Consider the following 18973-nt stretch of genomic DNA (forward strand, 5'->3'; position numbering starts at 1 on the left):
TGGAGTTCGTTTGCAGTTGTTGGAGGCCCTGGCGTGCCCATTCTCCCTCTCTCTCTCTATCTGCCTCTTTCTCTCTCTCTCTCTCTCTCTCTCTGTTGCTCTCAAATAAATAAATAAAAATTAAAAAAAAAAATTTAAGTCAATCACAGGGCTTGAGGGATGGCTTAGCGGTTAAGGCATTTGCCTACAAAACCAAAGGACCTTGGTTCGATTCTCCAGGACCCACGTAAGCCAGATACACAAGGGGGTGCATGTGTCTGGAGTTCATTTGCAGTGGCTGGAGGCCACTGTAATATTCTTACTTGATCCAGGTTTTATTTCTGTCTCATAATCTCAAAAACAAAATTAATGAATAATTAGGCAACCTGATCCTTTTCAAATAAACTGCTGATAATGTCAGGATGGATTACTATGAAACACAACTTGCTACAATGAGTCTGTCTCACTTCATCGCTTTGTAAAAGCCCATTACAGTGGCTTTTTTCCTTTCTTCTTTTCTCTTTCTTAAGTGGTCTGAAGACAAATGTATCTTTTTTCCCCCCTCATGAGAAATAGAGCCATAGGTGAAAATGGCTATTACGGGGTAAGCGAGCATGGGACAAGTCCCTACCCAACAAAGCAATGACTCTGGAAAAGGAAATTGCCCTGCTTAAGTGACGGATTCTGTTTCAACCAGCATGACATGACCCAACCTATAAAAGAGTCCAGGGACTCAGGTTCTGCCTTCACAGGCAGAGCAGCTACAAGAGCCTGGTGGAGCTCACTCAGAGACTGAATGGCCCACCCACCCCTCCACCGCTACAGACCCACAGAGACTGAGCAAGAACACATGCACACTTTGCATGAGACTCCCCCAGAAACCCCTTTCATCTAGCCTGGGCCACCCCTCCCACTTTCCTCTCTATGTACCTACCCCAAGCAAGGCCTTTTGGGTTCTATAGCCTTGTGATCCCCTGAATAGTTTCTTGTTTTATGCTTGTGTTTTCTCTTTCCAGGAACTGTAGGATCCTTGTTTCAACATCTTTCGCTTACAAGGAGATCCGCAAGAAGTCCTGATGAAGAGGATGAATCCGATGAAATGGGAAAGTAGCAAGGCTTCCAATCTTCCTCCTCAAAGAGATGGAGGCTGGAGAGGTGGCTTAGTGGTTAAGGCACTTGCCTGAAAAGATAAAGGATTGAGGTTTGATTCCCCAGGACCCTTGTTAAGCCAGATGCACAGGCTGGTGCATGCATCTGGAATTCGTGTGCAGTGGCTAGAGGCCCCTGGCACACCCAGGAAGAGACGGGATGTTTGAATAACACGTGTCCTCCCTGACCCTCAGGCAGAGTTTTCTAAAGAAAAGCTGAGATATGGGAACAACGTTAGAATTCACAGGAGTTGCTCTGCTCTTGAAAGCCCAAGTAGTACAGCCAATTGTTCTCTCTTGGACTGTGCAGAGGAACAGGTTCAAATCCAACATATGCCTCCCCATGTGCAATTTCTTAAAGCGCAAAAGTGCGACATCAAGTTATCCCCCTTCCACAAGATCTCAAATGCTCGCTTCTTGCTTCCCTGTTTGAAGTGGCCACTTCGGAAGGATGTCATTCTGTTTTAGGGTTGTGGGGTAATCCTGGATGTAAATGTCCACTCTAAGTTAAGTTTTACAGTTTCATTTATATCGTAACTGAAGATAATTTATATTTCAAGATTCCTTTTTAAAATATATTTTATTTATATATTTATTTGCAAGCAGAGAGATAGAAGAGAAACAGACAGAGCAAATAGGCACACCAGGGCCTCTGACCACTACAAAAGTACTCTAGATACATGAGCCACTTTGTGCATCTGGCTTTACATAGGTCCTGGGGAATTGAGCTCTGGTTGTTAGGCTCTGAAAGCAAGCACCTTAACCACTGAGCAATCTCTCCAGCCCAGTAATTTATATTTCAAAAGAGTCTTAGTTATAGAATATATCAAAAGACACAGCTTCCTAATTTTACTTAGAAAAATAATCATAATAACTAGGTGTAGTGGCGTACACCTATAATCCCAGTGTTCATCACCTCAAGGTCAGCCTTAGCTATATAGTGAGTTCAGCAAGCCAGGGGTACATAAGACCCTATCTAAAAAGCCCCCTCCAAAAAAATTATGCAATGATTGCAAACACTGAAAGCAAAAAATAAAGCCGGGGGCTGGAGAGATGGCTTAGCAGTTAAGCGCTTGCCTGTGAAGCCTAAGGACCCCGGTTCGAGGCTCGGTTCCCCAGGCCCCACGGTAGCCAGACGCACAAGGGGGCGCACGCGTCTGGAGTTCGTTTGCAGAGGCTGGAAGCCCTGGCGCGCCCATTCTCTCTCTCTCTCTCTCTCTCCCTCTGTCTTTCTCTCTGTGTCTGTCGCTCTCAAATAAATAAATTAATTAATTAATTAAAAAAAATAAAAATAAAAAATAAAGCCAATGACAAAAGTGAGTAACATTTGAAAATACCTCCTGGACCCTACCACTCAAGAGAGGCTGGTTTAATTGTCCACAACAGGACTTAGATGTGGACATTTTGTGTGCGTGTGTGTGTGTGTGTGTGCTCGCTCTCTCTCTCTCTCTCTCTCTCTCTCTCTCTCTCCCCAGAGTGTCACCAGCAATATGTGAAGATCAGCTTCCATGACATAATCACCTCACATATGCTTCTGGCCCAGGAATCCTCGCTTTTTACTATTACAATTGTTTGTTCACGTGACTCGCTCTCCCTATGGATGGTGGGATGGTTTGAATGTGAAACATACCCCACAGGTTTGTGCATTTGAATAGTTGTCCCCCCAGCTGGTGGCACTGTTTTGGGGAAACTGTAGAAGCTTCTAGAAGTCATACCTCACTGGCAGAAGTAGGGTGCTAAGAGGACAGGCTTGTGTGTTACGGCCTGTTTCTGATTCCATGGGAACCCCTCTCTCTGCCTCGTGACTCACTCAGATGGTATCCGTCAAGCTCTCCACTACCACGGCAGCCACAGACCATAATAAATCCCTCTTCTGTTAAGTCACTTCTTATCACGTATTTGGTCACAGAAATAAGAAATGTGCCTCACATTGATGGTAAGCTTACAATGGGCAGGGAGCTGCATCTTAATTATCGGAGTCCTGTGATGGAATCAGGATGATGAAAACTTCAAGAGCCCAACCTGAACATGGCTCCTTCTGAGCAACAAGTCACTGTGAAGAGAAGATGAAAAAGAACCCTAGGAGGTTTACTTAACAAAGGGGACCAGTGAAAAAATATATATTATATTATATTATATTATATTATATTATATTATATTATATTATATTATATTATATTATATATATATGTTGCTGGAGAGATGGCTTAGCAGTTAAGGCACTTGCCTGTGAAACCTTAAGGACCCAGGTTCGATTCCCCAGAATCCACATAAGACAGACGCACAAGGTTTCACATGCAGTTGGAATTTGTCTGCAGTGGCTGGAGGCCCTGGTGTGCCCATTCAGTCTCTCTCTCACACACACACTCTCAATCTAGCTATCTATCTGCCTCTTTCTCTCTCACACTCTCTTTCAAATAAATAAAAATAAATTAATAAATAAACACACATATATATACATATGCATATATATTCCAGTTATATACTCTGCAATATCAATGACTTGGACATGGCTGATTGGCCCAGGAATCGCACCCAATCTGAGGGCTGCTGCCAATCTACAGGGTGACCTTCCACCTATGAGGAGGCCTGACACAAAAAGCCCAGTCCAGCTCAAGCACTTGGTGAGTGCCTAGCAGCCAGCCCATAAGATCCTTTCACTAAAAGAGTTTAAACATGAGCTCATCAGAGCTGAGCAGTTGGAAGCAGGAGCACCCAGAGGGAAACTGGGAGAGAGAGGAGCTGAATTACCTTGGTGGCTAAGCCTGTGAGTAGGAACAGGCAGATGCCTACTGCTGAGGGGGCAGCAAGATAACCCAGTCCCAGAGCTGTATCCTGAATGACCTTCCAGTTCCTGAACTTCAATCCAGTTTTCGTGAGGCCTGGCTGGGCGGCCTTTCCGGAAGGCTTTTCGGAGACACGTGGCTAAGTGGTAGAGATTCCGGTCAGCCTTCCTTCTTCCACAGTTAACTCAGTGGTATTTGTTCCTTACAGCTCCTCTGCCCCCCCCCCAAAAAAAATCCAACCACCACCATTCTCAAGGTGTAACACTTTCCTTGGTACACAGCAAGTGCCACAAGAACTGCAGGCTCTTGGATGGCCCGCTCATCCCCAGGGAAAAGCCTTGAGATGAAGAAATCAGTTATGGTTAAAAACTCATCCCGTTCGTATTCCAGAAAAAATGTGAAACTGGGGTAAACACAAGCTTCTTATCCTGCTACCTACCATACATTTCTCAAAGAAGGAAGGGTTACAGTCTGCCCCGTGCAAAGAGAACATCTTGACTCCAGGTGAGGTGTGTTTAGATGACTTGAGTTTTACTTTGCTTAATCTTACTTAAATCTTAATGTTAGTGAGAACAGTTTTCTGCCCACACTAACTAACTTCCCTGAAAAGCCTCCAACTTAACTGATCTTTAACTCTTTTTTTTTTTTTTTTAAATTTGGTTTTAAAAGGTAGGGTCTCACTCTAGCCCAGGCTGACCTAGAATTCAATATGTAGTCTCAGGGTGGCCTCGAACTCATGGCGATTCTCCTACCTCTGCTTCCCCAGTACTGGGATTAAAGGTGTGCGCCACCACCACACACCCAGCAACTGATCTTTTGACTTTTAAGAAGTGTAATAATATGTGATTTTCCGTCGCCCCCACCACCACCACATTGCCACACACATTTCCCCTGTCTATTGTCTGAAATAAAATAAGAGGTCATCGATGTACACTGAGCCTGTCTGTGCCTTCCCTGTTCCCCAACTGATAAAATCAAAGAGGTCCTACTGAATTCAGGTGCAGAGACTTTGGAGAAAACAGGTTTCTGCTTAGAGAAGACCTTGTCTACAGCAAAGGAAGAGCCAATTCCATCGCCCATGTGAATGGAACGTATTTACGGTTATAGACCCGCAGGGTGAGTAAGGACTCGCCTTCTTCTTGTCTTCTACAAAGAAGGTTCCTGGCTGCTTCTGGAGGTGAGCTGACCAACAAAAGGAACTGCGGGGTGAGGGGGAGAATAAGGGGATAAAAAGGTCTCACCTCGCCCATTCATGAGGTCTGGAAGAGGCTGGGAAACCTAGTACGGTCCCATCTGCATTTCCAAAACAGGACAAAAAGCAGGTTTTGCCCAACCTCCCCTGACCTCTTCCTGATCAGGGGATCTCACGGGTGTCTGGGATGGGAGATTTTGAATGTATGTGCCTTACCCCACATCTGGTATTATATTACAACTGCATGAAAATGGAGCCTGGGACTGAAGAGCCGGCCAGCCTCTTGGAGCCTTCTTCATTGCCAGCCATGTAATACACGATATGCAAAGCCTCTGACTTCAGCCAACAGATATTTGGAGACCGTGTTGGCCCCTAAGCATGGGGTTGGGGGGAGGCGGGGGGGACTAAACTAGTGTGTGTTTAGGTCAGAAAGCGAATCAGAAAAGCCACCGGAGGGCACGTCACGCGATGAGAGCGCTATAAATGCATTCCCCACTCACAGCGTCCGCTGGCAAACCCTCGGCTTCCCTCCCCCGGGCCTCCCCGCGTGTCTCTCTCTCTCTTGCTCGCTCTCTCTCGTTCGCTCGGCGGTGTTTGGACAACTTCACACGGTCTCCTCTCTCTCTCTCTCTCCTGCCTCCTGGTCCCCTGCGGAGAAGCCAGAGAGCGCGTCACCCGCCTTCGACAGGCGCGAGGACAGCTCGGGAAGCCCTGAGCCGGCCACTGCGCCCCTGCCCAGCCTCGATCCGCGCTCCTCGGGCGGGTCAGAGCCGAGCTCCGAACCCCTGCACCGGGCTCTGGATCTACGCGGCTAGGAGAAGGCTCAGCGCGCTCAGGGCTCGCTGATCCCTCTTTCCCCCCCCCCCCCCACCTCGTCCCTACCTCCAGGACCACCCTCTCACCCCCTGCGCCCCCACCCCCACCCCCAGACTCCGCACCCAGGCCTGCCCTCCTCCGCCCCGGGCTCTCTCGACGACCAGCCTGCGCTCCTGGCGCCCTCATGTCTTCAAGGGACTGCCCGCGCGGCCTGACGCGGTGCCCACCGGTTCGGATCTGCAGGCGAGACGTCAGCTGGCCCGGCTGCAGCGGCCAGGAGGCCCGGCGTGGTGCGGAGCGCGGCCGCCGCTGAGCCACCGTGTCACCCCCTCGCCCCGAGGCGCGGGCGGCTGCGCAGACTCCCCGGCTTCTCGGGCTTTCGGGAGGCCGCTCGGGGAGGTGTCTGGACACGGTCGCCCGGGTTCGCGGCCGGCGGCTGCTGCTGCTGCTGCTGCTGCTCCTCCTGCGGGCGGCGGCGGGAACCTGGGCCGCCGCCTCCTTTCTGCCCCGCGCCGCTCTCCCCGGGATTGCGAACTCTCCACCCCGACCTCTCCGGAGGGGCGCGGCGCTCCTGCCCGACGTCCCCATGGGACTCCTGGCTGGGACACGGGTCACCTGGAGTTAATGTCCAACTGCGGGTCTGCGGAGACCGGATCCGAGGTAAGTGGCAAGTGGCGAGGCGGACTTGGGGTGCAGGGAGCGGCAGGAGACGGCTAGACATCCACCCACACCCCCCCACACACACACACACCAGGCGATCTGAGTGACAATAGAAAGGCTAAAGGGAGTCCCGGAGGGCTCCAGGGGCTCGGAAAACAGTGAGAGGTGCAACCGGAGGAGGCCGGCCTTGCGGAGGGTCAGGTTGTCTCTTGCACGTGGGAAAAGATCTATTGGAGCCCCATATGCCTCTGGATCTCAGAAAGCTTGAAAGGAGCCGGTTCCTGCTCCAGACTGGCCCAGGGAGCGCTGTCTGTCTGTCTGTCTGTCTGTCTGCAAGGTGCTGGGCTTCGGGCGTCTTCGAGCCACCGCCGCCCGCGGGACCCTTTCCAGAAGTGTCCTCTGCTTATTTATTTATTTATTATGATTGCCTAGAGTGTAACTTTGTGGCTCTTGTTTGGGTCCGTTCGGAGGAAAAGCTCAGCCTGAGCTGGGGACGGCTTACAAAGGTGCTGTGAGGCTAAAAATAGAGAGCTCTCACCTCCTCCAGGCCGAGGTCTAACAGAGCCACATTCCTACCCTTCTAGAACCCTAAATGTCCTCCTCCTCTACCTCTCACCCCCATCGCGGGGAGATTAGGAGAGGGGCTCCCTGGACCGCGGCGGCCTCAGCCTTGGTCTCCACCAGACTCCGGGGACTCTCCAGGTCTCCTCTAGGCCTTTGAGATGCTTGTTTCAGTGACTTCTTCCTAACTCCGCGTCTCTTCCCCCACCCCACCCCGCCCCCCACGACTTTGCACCCCTTTGAGGTTTGACTCTGGAGTGGGTTGGTTTCTAGCCCCACCCAAGGAAAAGGGACTCCACGCATCTAGGCGGGAAGGGACTTTGAATTGTCCTCCCCCGCCCCCCCCCCCCATCACCAGCCTTCTGGCTCCTTTCCTCCCAAGTTTTTGCCTGTGGCAGAATTTGCCTTCAGAGCTACGAAGCGCTCCCTGGGCCGGCTGTCCAGTCGCCTCAACCCTCGCCACGTTTGTGCCCACTGGCAGGGACAAACGCCACCCTCCCAACCTCTGCGTGGGGTATATTAGAGCGCCGTAGACTGACCCTTCCTCCCATTAAAGTGCTTCAAGTTAAGACACAACTTCCTCCTATATGCACACCTCCCCTTTACCTCCGCCCCCCCAATCCCTCAAAGAGGGACCCGCTGTTTCTTCCTTGCCCTGACCGACCGTGCCCTCTATTTCACTGAACTTTATTGGGGGAGGTGTCGCCTTTTTTAACAAGTTGACAAGTGTCTAGTGTGCAGGAAACCCGCTGAGCTCCTCGCCCACTCTTGCAAAGCGAGAGAGAGAGATTGCTTTGCTCTGGGGCCTGGAGCTTAACCTAGGGCCCTCTAACAGATAACACCCCCCACACACACACACACACACAAAGCACCCCGCATCTTCTTTTTTTCTCCCATATTGGCTCGGTCAGCCATGGCTGGCGATAAGAGAGTAAGTCTTCCATCAGTCAAGGACACTGGGCACAGTGGAGGGGGGGGGGAGGGGAAGCAGATCTTTTAGTAACTTCTGCCTCTACACCTAGAGAAAATGCCCCAGTTTAGAGAAAACACCTCTCTGTACCCCATCGCCTCCTGCATCTTGAAGGCAACGCCCAAACAACCTCCGTGCCCACCGGCTCGAGAAGGTGCGCAGCCCCCGTGGCGGGAGCGCTCACCCTCTGCAAAGCAGTCTCAAAGCAGTGACAGGGGATGGGGGTGTCTAGAAGCAGGTTGCCAAGGAACCACCTGAGGAGAAGAGGAAAGAAAGTGGGGAGAGACAGAGAGAGGGAGAGAGAAAGAGAGAGGTGGGTACCAAAAATAAATAGGGATACCACTTAGGGCATCCCAGGTCCCTGGGCTATTTGGGGTTTGGGAAAGATTTGTCGACGCTGTGGTGGTTCTCCGGTTTTATACTTAAAATGACACCTCAACCTACCAGCCCGTGGGTACTGCAGGACCTGGACGGTTTCTGGTGCCCCCTGGTGCCGGGAACTCAGCATCGACCAGAGGCGCCTTAGCAGCCACTCGGGCTTTCCTGGGCACCCTTCTCAACCCTCATCTAGGACCCACCAGGTGCTCGCCGCCACCCCCGCCCCCCAGCCCTCCCCTCGCGCGCTCCATTTGCCCTCTTGGGATGGTCCGGGACCCGGAGGGGACTCAACTTGCCAGACACCCGAGGGAATGTGGGGTCACCTAGCGGAGCCTGTTTCGGGAGAGGCTTGGTGCCAGCACGTGGCCGCACGTTGAGCTGTGCGCACGCAGAGCGGAGGCGGGTGACAGGTCGGGCAAGCGATCGAGGCCAGCGGGGAAGCCGCGGGGCGGGACCCAGCTGGACTAGGCGACCCGCTGTATGCTCAGACCCCGGTGCCATCATCTGCACCCCGAGAGCAGATGCCGCCCTGGAGCGGCCTCCCGCGGCGGCTCCCAGGGAGAACGCGCTCCGGGCGCGCGGTGGCACCGGGCCTTGGGCGGGATCGGAGCCCCCTGGCGAGGCGGGGAGTGTCCCGGTGGTTTTCTTATTGTCACCCTTGTAATTTAAAAAGGCCTCCCTCGGCCAAACGGTGGCGGGGTGGTGGGGAAAGAGGGGAAACTGTCTTAATGCGTAAGGGAAATCTGGTGTCTCCGCCGCCGCCGCCGCCGGCTAACTGGCCCCGCGCCTTCGCCCCGCGCCTCCCGGCAGCTCGAGCTGGACACTGGGCACCGCGGTGCCCCCAGGGCGGGAGGACCCGCCACCCCGCACTCCCCGCCGCCTCTCCGCGCTCGCTCGCTCGGCACAACCTGGTAGTTTTCCTGGGCCTTCCGCGCCGGGCGGGACCCAGAGACTTCGTCGCTTTTCTCCCCCCTCTGGGTTTGCAAGTCAGCTTGTCCCGGCGCAGTCTGGGACTCGCGGAGGCACCGGTTCGCGGCGCGACTTTCTTGTCCCTACAAAGTCAGCGAGCCCAACAGCTGCTTAGACAACAGACGCCCAGGGGATGGAAAATGCATTCGTCTCCGAAGCGGTGGGAGGTGGCAACCGAATTAAACGCTTTCTTGGTGGCCTGGGCTTGGGGCCTAGGCTGGGATGCTGGGTGGAAATTGGGGCTTGGGAGAATGTACCCCGGAAAGGAGGTAGACGCGTCTGGGAAATAATAGAAAAACGTGCTGAGGCTTTTTGGCATTTACCTGGAAATTTTTGTCCTACCCTGCTTGTTTGGGGGGGAGGGATGTCAAGAGCTTCCTAAGAATCTTTTCTCAACTGCACAGATCTAGTTTGAGAGTTCTCTCCAGGCAGGGGTCCCCTGGATTCTAAAACACGGTGATTAGCAAGGGACCGGGTAATGTACCGGTACCCCTAGGTGCCCCGATCTTCCCCCACCTCGGCGTGAAACTTAGCCCCAAGTTTACAGACTCCTGTGGGGCATGTCAGAAGAGTGAAAGGGACCCCTTCGTTGAGAAGAGCTGGCCCCACCCCAGGCCTTCTCTTGGTCTCAAATCTAGGCCTTCCGGTGCCCAGAGCCACTGTAATCCTGGGGTGACTGGACGCACAAAGCTGGCAGCTCCATTAGCAAGAGAAGGGGTCGTGGGGCCAGAATCTCGCAAAATTTCAACAACCAAACCAGATGAAGAGCAGTTTTTCCGGGTATACACAAATGATTTGAGGTTTTCAAGCTGAGCGCAATCCCGGCCGTTATCAAGGGCTACAGTGGAACATCTATTGAGCTCTTGCTTTGTGCCCTGCTGGACATCCTCGTGAGTTCACGATTGTTCCTAACCCTAAGAGGTGGGACTGATATCTTGAGCAAAGTCGATGCTTCGCAAGTTAACTCACAAGTCAATTCCTTCAAGTCCTTATTAACTGGGCTCTATGGCCCAGAGCCTGCCCTTACCCAGCTGGGTAGGAGGGTCACATCACAACCTCAGGGCAGGGGCGCGCGGGGGGTTGGGGGAGAGCTTGATTTTAGATCCTAAGGGGAAGGCCTGTTGCTTGCCCGCAGGTGGGCTGGCTCCCAGGGTTTATGGATGGGAGCTGCCAGGCGGGGAGGGAAGGTCTTAGCTGGAGACTGCTGGACGAGGGCTACCAGGTGGGCGTTCCAGGGAATATGGGGTGTCGCGCGCCGATAGAGGGGTTCCGGCGGGGAATCGAAGTGTGGCTGTGTGAGGAAGTTCCCTGGAGGGAGCTGTATTAGGAAGTTCCCACATTTGATTGCTGGGACCGGGGCCAGGGGAAGGGGGGGCAGGAGAGAGAAGGTCGCGCGTGGTGGAGACCTGGGGTGCACTGGGAAGAAAGAAATGAGCGGGGTGCTTGGAAAGACGACTAGGGGTGCTGGAGGAAACCGCGGCAGTGCAGGGGGAGCGGCGAGGGCTCGGCGCCGAGCTGGAGGGGGTGGGGGGACCCGCGAGGAGGCGGCTCCGCGGGCAGCGTCGGGGATCCCCCCACCCCACCTCCCCCGCACTTAACCGGCCCTGTGCGCTTCTCTCCCCGCCGCCCGCGCAGGTGCCGCCGCCGGACGGGACTCTAAGATGAAGTTATGGGATGTCGTGGCTGTCTGTCTGCTGCTGCTCCACGCCGCGTCCTCCTTCCCGTTGCCCGCCGGTAAGAGGCTTCCCGAGGCGCCCGCCGAAGACCGCTCCCTCGGCCGCCGCCGCCGCGCGCCCTTCGCGCTGACCAGTGACTGTAAGAACCGTTCCCTCCCCGGGGCGCCGCGGGTACCCGGGCGTCCCCCATCCGCCGCACCCACTCTGCCACCCAGGGTCAGCCCCCGGGGCTATTAGCCAGGCGACCGTGGGCAAGGGCAAGGCAGATCTGCCCAAAACCCCCTTGGGGCTGCATTAGAGGTCCGCTGCCTGCCCGTAAGTGGTACGCAGTGATTTATGCCCAGCGCTGAGAATATGGGATGGAATCCCTTTATCATTCAGATGAACAATTATTCGCTCACCACTACCCCAGGGATGCGCAAAAATTCAGCTCCCTTTCTCCTCTCCCCCTGCTAGGTGCACACCCTTCGATGTTTTCTTTCTTCCTTAGCTCTGTTTTGCTATGCCTGGATGTGCTTGATTCTGTAAACGGTCGCACTTTCGCCCTAATCTGTGTGTCAACAAGGGCACAGGCCAGGTTTTCACAAAACCTAGCCAGAGAGACAGAAAACAGAAGGGCCTCGCGTTTCCAGAACTTATCTGCATAGTGTCACATCCCTTCAGAAAAGTTCCAGCTCTAGAAAGACCTTAGGGTAAATAGTGCAGGGTGGAGTGGAAAGAAAACGTAGTTCAAAACACAGGTGGCCCTGCTGACTCTTCAGAAAAAGAAAACTAGGGCATTCTTAGTTTGTAAACAAGCCCATGGTTTCTGCTCAAAAGTTAACATGTTGGGGCTGGAGAGATGGCTTAGTGGTTAAGCGCTTGCCTGTGAAGCCTAAGGACCCCGGCTCGAGGCTCGGTTCCCCAGGTCCCACGTTAGCCAGATGCACAAGGGGGCGCACGCGTCTGGAGTTCGTTTGCAGAGGCTGGAAGCACTGGCGCGCCCATTCTCTCTCTCTCCCTCTACTGTCTTTCTCTCTGTGTCTGTCGCTCTCAAATAAATAAATAAAAAATTAAAAAAAAAAGTTAACATGTTATAGAAGAAGCAAGCTAGAGTATGTCAGCTTGAGTTTTCATTAAACATTTTAAATATATATATTATTTACTTATTTATTTGCAAGCAGAGAGAATGGCCACGCCGTGGGCCTCCAGCCGCTGCACACAACTCCAGAAGCTTTTGTCATTTTGTGCATGTGGCTTTATATAGGTATTGGGTCCTTAGGCATTGCAGGCAAGTGCCTTAACCACTGAGCCATCTCTCCAGCCCTCAGCTTGAGGTTTTCTTTTTTCTTTTTATTTATTTGAGAGAGAGAGAAAGAGAATGGGTATGACAGGGCCTCTAGCCACTGCAAACAAACTCCAGGTGAATGTGTCACCTTGTGGCACATCTGGCTTCCTGAGTACTGGGGAATCGAACCTGGGTCCTTAGGCTTTGCAGGAAAGAGCAGTAACTGCTAAGTCATTTCTGTAGCTCCTCCACTTGTTTCTGTAAGATGTTTATTCTCTAATATTTATTTTTATTTATTTATTTGAGAGAGAAAGAAAGAAAAAGAAACAGGGGGGGGAGAGAGAAAGAATGGACACACCCGGGCATCCAGTCACTGCAAATGAACTCCAGGCACACATGCCACCTTGTACATCTGGCTTACGTGGGTCCTGGGGAATCGAACCTGGGTCTCTTGGCTTTGCAGACAAGCAACCTTAACCACCAAGTCATCTCTCCAGCCCCTCAACTTAAGTTTTGCTATGACATGGCCTCTACTCCTCAGAAGTTTATCTGTTACATGAAGCGAGGCATGCCACATTGCGTGTTATGCTACATTACTTGTTAGAGATGCTATTGTAGCGGTAACTAGGTAACAGAGGTGGCAGTGGAAAAGTTGCCAGAACCCCAAATGTTCATTTTTCTCTATTGGAATGATCCCTCTTAATGTTTTGCACTGGACATATGCTGTGGGCTTGACCGTGGTAGAGAGAACCCAGCAGAAGTCATGTGCTAAGAATCCGCCAAGCTCTATTGCCTTGGGCTAGGAAACAGTTCATGAACTGTGATGTGACTGCTTTATGCCTAACTGCAGCCACAAAAATACTTCTTGCAGGAGTCCTGAGGCAGGTTAATGGTACATTTTTAATAGGGATTTTGAGAGGTCCTTTTAGCAAAGGACCTCTTGAAGTTCAACTATGTATTCCAAGACTTTCTACCAATTAAGTGCATAAAACTATCTTTCAAAGGCTATCATTTCGATCACAAATTGAGTGTATATAGATGTCACTCCAGCAGAAATGAAACTAGCAATTCCTTTCCTACCATTGTTTTTGTTCATCCGTTCCAGCAGAGCAGTCCAGAGGGACCAGCCCACAAGTGATAAATAATGGCTTCCTAACTCAAATGTCAGCAGAGAGAAAAACGACCATTCCTAATTACAAGCTGATTCATTTATGGAAGTTTAATGGCCATATTAGTACCCTGTCTACCTGAGCTTCTTTTTTTTTTTTTTCAAAATTTTTATTTATTTATTTGAGAGTGACAGACACAGAGAGAAAGACAGAGAGAGGGAGAGAGAGAGAATAGGCGCGCCAGGGCTTCCAGCCTCTGCAAACGAACTCCAGACACGTGCGCCCCCTTGTGCATCTGGCTAACGTGGGACCTGGGGAACCAAGCCTTGAACCGGGGTCCTTAGGCTTCACAGGCAAGCGCTTAACCGCTAAGCCATCTCTCCAGCCCCCTGAGCTTCTTAAATAATGGTTCCTGCTGCTGGCTGAGTTATCAGTGAACTCTTTACAGGTTATTCACTTTAAGATTTATTTTTATTTATTTATTTGTTAGAGAAAGAGAGATAGAGAATGGGCGCGCCAGAGCCTCTAGCCAGTGCAACTGAACTCCAGATACATGCACCACCATGTACATCTGGCTTAAGTGGGACCTGTAGAATCGAGCCTGGGTCCTTAGGTTTTGCAGGCATGCGCCTTAACTGCTAAGCCAGCTCTCCATCCCCCAAACTATTCACTTTAGCATGGAATGAGACATTTTGCATCTATACAATCCAGGGAGACCTTTGGACGCCCAAATGCCAGTGACTATGAGGCTTGCTCTTTGCGCTTGTGTTCTTGTCTGACCAACCCTTTGAGAACAGAGCCATCACAGGACGGGGGACCTTTGGGGAACTCTTAAAAGCTACAAATGCTGGACCTCACCCCAGGAGTTTCAGATTTAATTGGTTTGGGTATAGCCTGGGCAGGTTCACTTTTAGATGTTCCCTGTATCGAATGTACACTTAGAGTAGAATCACTATAGCTTGACAAGACCCTAAGAAAAATCTGTGGCTTCTGTATGGCACAGTCCACCATCAAACACGCTAGAGAGCATTAGTCCACTGATTGAATGGGCGCTAGAGTGACATGGGGGGAAAGATTACTCTTTTCCAAACCGATGCTAATCTTGCCAGCAGACAAAATTCTGACTGCTGATTACATTCAAGCCAGCAGAACAAACCCAGTTCTAGTTTATCTGTGGGGGAAAAAAACAGTAGAGCCTAGAAGAAAACTGACAAGGAAACTTCCCAAAGACACTGAGCTGCGTCCTAAGCCAGTTGAATCCTTTCCAGGTATGTTCAATTCGGTAGCAAACTGTCAGTGCAAAGAAGGCAAAATAATGACAATGTGCAGACTCTTTAAATGTTGAACCTGGGGCCGGGCGTGGTGGCGCACGCCTTTAATCCCAGCACTTGGGAGGCAAAGGTAGGAGGATCGCCATGAGTTCAAGGCCACCCTGAGACTACAGAGTTAATTCCAGGTCAGCCTGGACCAGAGGGAGACCCTACCTCAAAAAAGCAAAAAAAAAAAAAAAAAAAAAAAGTTGAACCTATGTCAACATGCCCCGTCACAGCGCTGACATTTATATCCTAGCCTGTACGTGGCACAACTGGCTAAGGCTGATGGAGAAAAACATTAAGTGACTGCATTTCATTTATGCAATTGCCACAAATTTTGGTCCCTCTAGTTTCTTTCAGATGGATGTGACTTAGCGATTAGGCAAAATGGCTTTTGTCATATTAACAGTCATTGTACTTTTCAAAGGTGGGGGGTCAGACTGCACGCACTCTACACACTCTTTCATCCTTGAGATTGTATTGCTAGTTCCAAGGAAAACAAAATATCTGGAATTCTACCCCTACATAGCATGACTTAAGTAAATAAAATTCATAATTGGCTAACCTGCTCGCCTAAAAGTTGGCTGTAAAGTGAATGGGCCATGGTCATCTCTAGCTTGTCGATACTCAAAGGTTGATGATCGTGTCTTGTGGGGCATCTAAGAATTTTCTCTTTAGTCACCTTGGCCTATTTACTTTCCCTTTTGCCACTATCTTCTCCAAAAGGATTCCAGCCAGTGTGAGGAACCTATAAGGTGAAACTCACAGGCGCCACAACATTTTAAAGCTAAAAGGAAAACTTTCTAATTCTATGGTCTAAAAAGGTACAGCAGCTTATCCAAAGTGCCAGAGCCATACGCTGGTCTTCGGAAGCGGGTGCCAGTGTCACTGCCCCTCTGGAAACATCCTCTGTATGGAGAGAGAGAAGCTTTTTGTGGGTTTTCAGTATGGAAGAAAAGTTATCAACTAATGACTGGAAACTATCCCACAAAATTCCCTGAAGTTATTGAAAGTTGGTTCACTGTAGTCTTAGTCAACAACCCCACAATAAGTCCACTTTACAACTGGAAACACAAGGTACATGTGCCTTTTTCTTTTTTATTTTACGTATTTATTTTGGTTTTCCAAGGTAGGGTCTCGCTGTAGCCCAGGTTCACCTGGAATTCATCGTGTAGTCTCAGACTCATGGTGATCCTCCTACCTCTGCCTCCCAAGTGCTGGGCTTAAAAACGTACGCCACCATGCCCAGCACATGTGGTTTTTTTTTTTAATTTGACAATCTAAATGTTATCTATTCATTCATCAAATAACATATGCTTGTTCATACCAAGCACTATCCTAGGTGCTAGGAGTACTTGGGTACTCACCTCCCACAAAAATATCCCTGCCCTTATGGAATATATATTCCGTGACTGTGCATGAGGGATATTCGTGAATAATTAAGGATGAAGAAGCCTTGTGCAGATAGCATGGGCTTAACTTTTGTCTCATGAGATGCCAGCTGGAAGAGGGAGTGGGCATTACGTTATTAAGTTGTCATGACAGGTGATTCCAAATTGACTGTAATACAATGTTACTACAGTCCACCAGTGTGGCAGCAAATCAAGAAGTTTTCTATAGAAAGAATATTTGGGCTGTAGAGATGGCTTAGCGGTTAAGCGCTTGCCTGTGAAGCCTAAGGACCCGGGTTCGAGGCTCGATTCCCCAGGACCCACGTTAGCCAGATGCACAAGGGGGTGCACACTTCTGGAGTTCGTTTGCAGTGGCGGGAGGCCCTGGCACGCCCATTCTCTCTCTCTCTCTCTCTCTCTATCTATCTCTCTCTGCCTCTCTCTTTGTCTGTTGCTCTCAAATAAATAAATAAAAATAACAACACCAAAAAATTTTTAAAAAAAGAAGGAATTTTTTTTATCAAAACTATCAAGATCTCAGGTACGAGCCCAGAGAAGCCCCATGTAAACCATGACATAAGTGGCCTGTGACATAGAAGAAGGCTAACATGTGTGACTCTCTGCCTTGGGTGGCACATCCCATAGTCTACAGGAGATCAGAGAGCAAGAAACCAGGGGTTTCAAAGGAGGAACGGAAGTTAATACATTCAGATAATATGACAGCTCATATCCCAGCCTTGCCATGTAACTAGGGTGTTTTTTTTTATTTGTTTGTTTGTTTTTTCAAGGTAGGGTCTCACGCTAGCCCAGGCTGACCTGGAGCTCACTCTGTAGTCCCAGACTGACCTCAAACTCACAGTGAGTGATTCCTACCTCTGCCTCCCTGAGTGCTGGGCTCAAAGGCATGCACCACCTTGCCTTAACCGGGTTTCACTTAGCATTTCCTTAACTTCCTCTTGATCTGTAAATGGGGACCATGTTAACGTGAGGAGATACTAAAGACACTACTGTTTCAGAATGTCTGTGGTCCTTAAATAGGTCACTGTCGTTTGCCAGCCTCCTACTTACAGTGGTCCCTTCCCAGGCACCCTGTGAACTCCCCATGCCTAAGCTTCTGCCTGGTCACTGCTCTAAATGATGGATTACTAAGCAGCACAACTGAGTAGAGACAGTGCCTTAAAGAGAGGGTACTTGGAGGCCCATAGTGAGTTGGGCAGCATGTGGGCAGGTTAGCTGGGCCTGAGGCTCTTCCCTGGGTCAACTGCCCCTGGTCTTTCCCAGGTTTCACAGCTGCTGGCATTTCCCCCACCAGATTCCCATGGTCACATAAGGGAGACCTTCTTCCCCTGTGGGAAGAAGGGGAAGACGGGGTAGACCCTCAAGAGGTTGTGAATTAGGGGTTACCTTTATATAAAGAAAATATTTGGGACTGGAGAGATGGCTTAGCAGTTAAGGCATTTGCCTGCAAAGCCAAAGGACCCTGGTTCAATTCCCCAAGACCCACATTAACCAGATGCACAAGGGGGCGTGTGCATCTGGAGTTCATTTGCAGTGGCTGCAGGCCCTGACGTGCCCATTCTCTGTCTCTCTCTCCCTTCCTCTTTCTCTATCAAATAAATAAATAAATGAATAATAAATAAAATACTATTGCATTTCTCTAAAAGAAAAACATTTGTTTTTATTGATGTCAGCTAAACATTCAATGTAAAAATGTTTCATGGGCTGGAAAGATGGCTTAGCAGTTAAGATGCTTGTCTGAGAAGCCAAAGGACCCAAGTTCAATTCCCCAGGACCCACGTAAGCCAGATGCACAAAGTGGCACATGTGTCTGGAGTTTGTTTGCAGTGGCTAGAAGCCCTGATGTCCCTATTGTGTGCCCCCCCTCAAAATAAATAAATGAATAAAAAGGTTTCATAAAACCCAACCAATACTAACCTTTAGTAAACGCTGAATTCACTGCCATACAGCAGAGGAAGCGTCACATGCTATGTAAATATTTCAAATCTACTGTAATAAAATATAGAAATCCAGGGCTGGAGAGATGGCTTAGCAATTAAGCGCTTGCCTTTGAAGCCTGAGGACCCCAAATCGAGGCTTCATTCACCAGGACCCACGTAAGCCAGATGCACAAGTTGGCACATGCATCTGGAGTTCGTTTGCAGTGGCTAGAGGCCCTGGCGCTCCCATTTTCTCTCTCCATCTGCCTCTGTCTCCCTCTGTCTGTCTGTTGCTCTCAAATAAATAAATAAAAATAAAACAAAAAATTAAATGTATATATATCTAGGCAAGCACCCCCCACCCACTGCTTCCCCTTGCCTCAGACTGTATAGAGGAACAGATCCTGTAATACTTACTGTGTAATTTGGAAAGTGGCCCCTGCCACCTGGGCAGGGGCTCTTTGTATTAGAAGACTATGTGCCAGGCTCTTTTAGTGGATGCCAATCCCTCACTTGAGATCTAAAACCAGTGCTTCTCCCTCTGAACACAGTTTCTAAGTGATTGCTGGTCAGAAAAATACATTTAAGGCTCACTATGAGTTGATCACTGTGAGGACATTGCCTAAGCTATGGGCTCAAAAGGGTTAGCTTTGGCTGACCCAAATATGTGTGTGTGTGTGTGTGTGTGTGTGTGTATCAGGCATATTGGAGCATACCTTTAATCCCAGCACTCAGGAGGCAGAGGTAGAAGGATCACTGTGAGTTCGAGGCCACCCTGAGACTACATAGTGAATTCCAGATCAGCCTGGGCCAGAGCAAGA

The 18973-nt window shown here is 50.2% G+C and overlaps 1 protein-coding gene and 1 long non-coding RNA gene across 5 annotated transcripts in view; one reads left to right on the forward strand and one right to left on the reverse strand.

The window, feature by feature from the left end:
• Positions 1-919: 919 nt before the first annotated feature.
• On the reverse strand, positions 920-6262 carry LOC123454028. Its single transcript, XR_006633154.1, has 5 exons — positions 6149-6262; positions 5606-5753; positions 3879-4052; positions 3074-3180; positions 920-1159 (listed from the first exon to the last, which is right to left on the reverse strand). It is a non-coding gene; the product is annotated as an uncharacterized LOC123454028 (long non-coding RNA).
• A 39-nt stretch (positions 6263-6301) lies between these two features.
• Positions 6302-18973, forward strand: part of Gdnf (glial cell derived neurotrophic factor) — a 32487-nt gene continuing 19815 nt past the window's right edge. For 2 of the 4 annotated variants that reach the window (XR_006633152.1, XR_006633153.1), the window contains exons 1-2: positions 6451-6581; positions 11095-11274. Coding sequence is in view for 2 of the 4 variants with exons in the window: in XM_004652502.2 (XP_004652559.2) it covers positions 11121-11274 (154 nt within the window). In the remaining 2 variants the exon portion in view is untranslated. Of the gene's footprint in view, positions 6582-11094; positions 11275-18973 lie in introns of all 4 variants that reach the window. The other 2 variants (XM_004652502.2, XM_004652503.2) reach the window with 2 other exon arrangements.

The sequence above is a fragment of the Jaculus jaculus genome, chromosome 13 (assembly GCF_020740685.1).
Source record: "Jaculus jaculus isolate mJacJac1 chromosome 13, mJacJac1.mat.Y.cur, whole genome shotgun sequence".
In the NCBI taxonomy this organism is placed as follows: Eukaryota; Metazoa; Chordata; class Mammalia; order Rodentia; family Dipodidae; genus Jaculus; species Jaculus jaculus.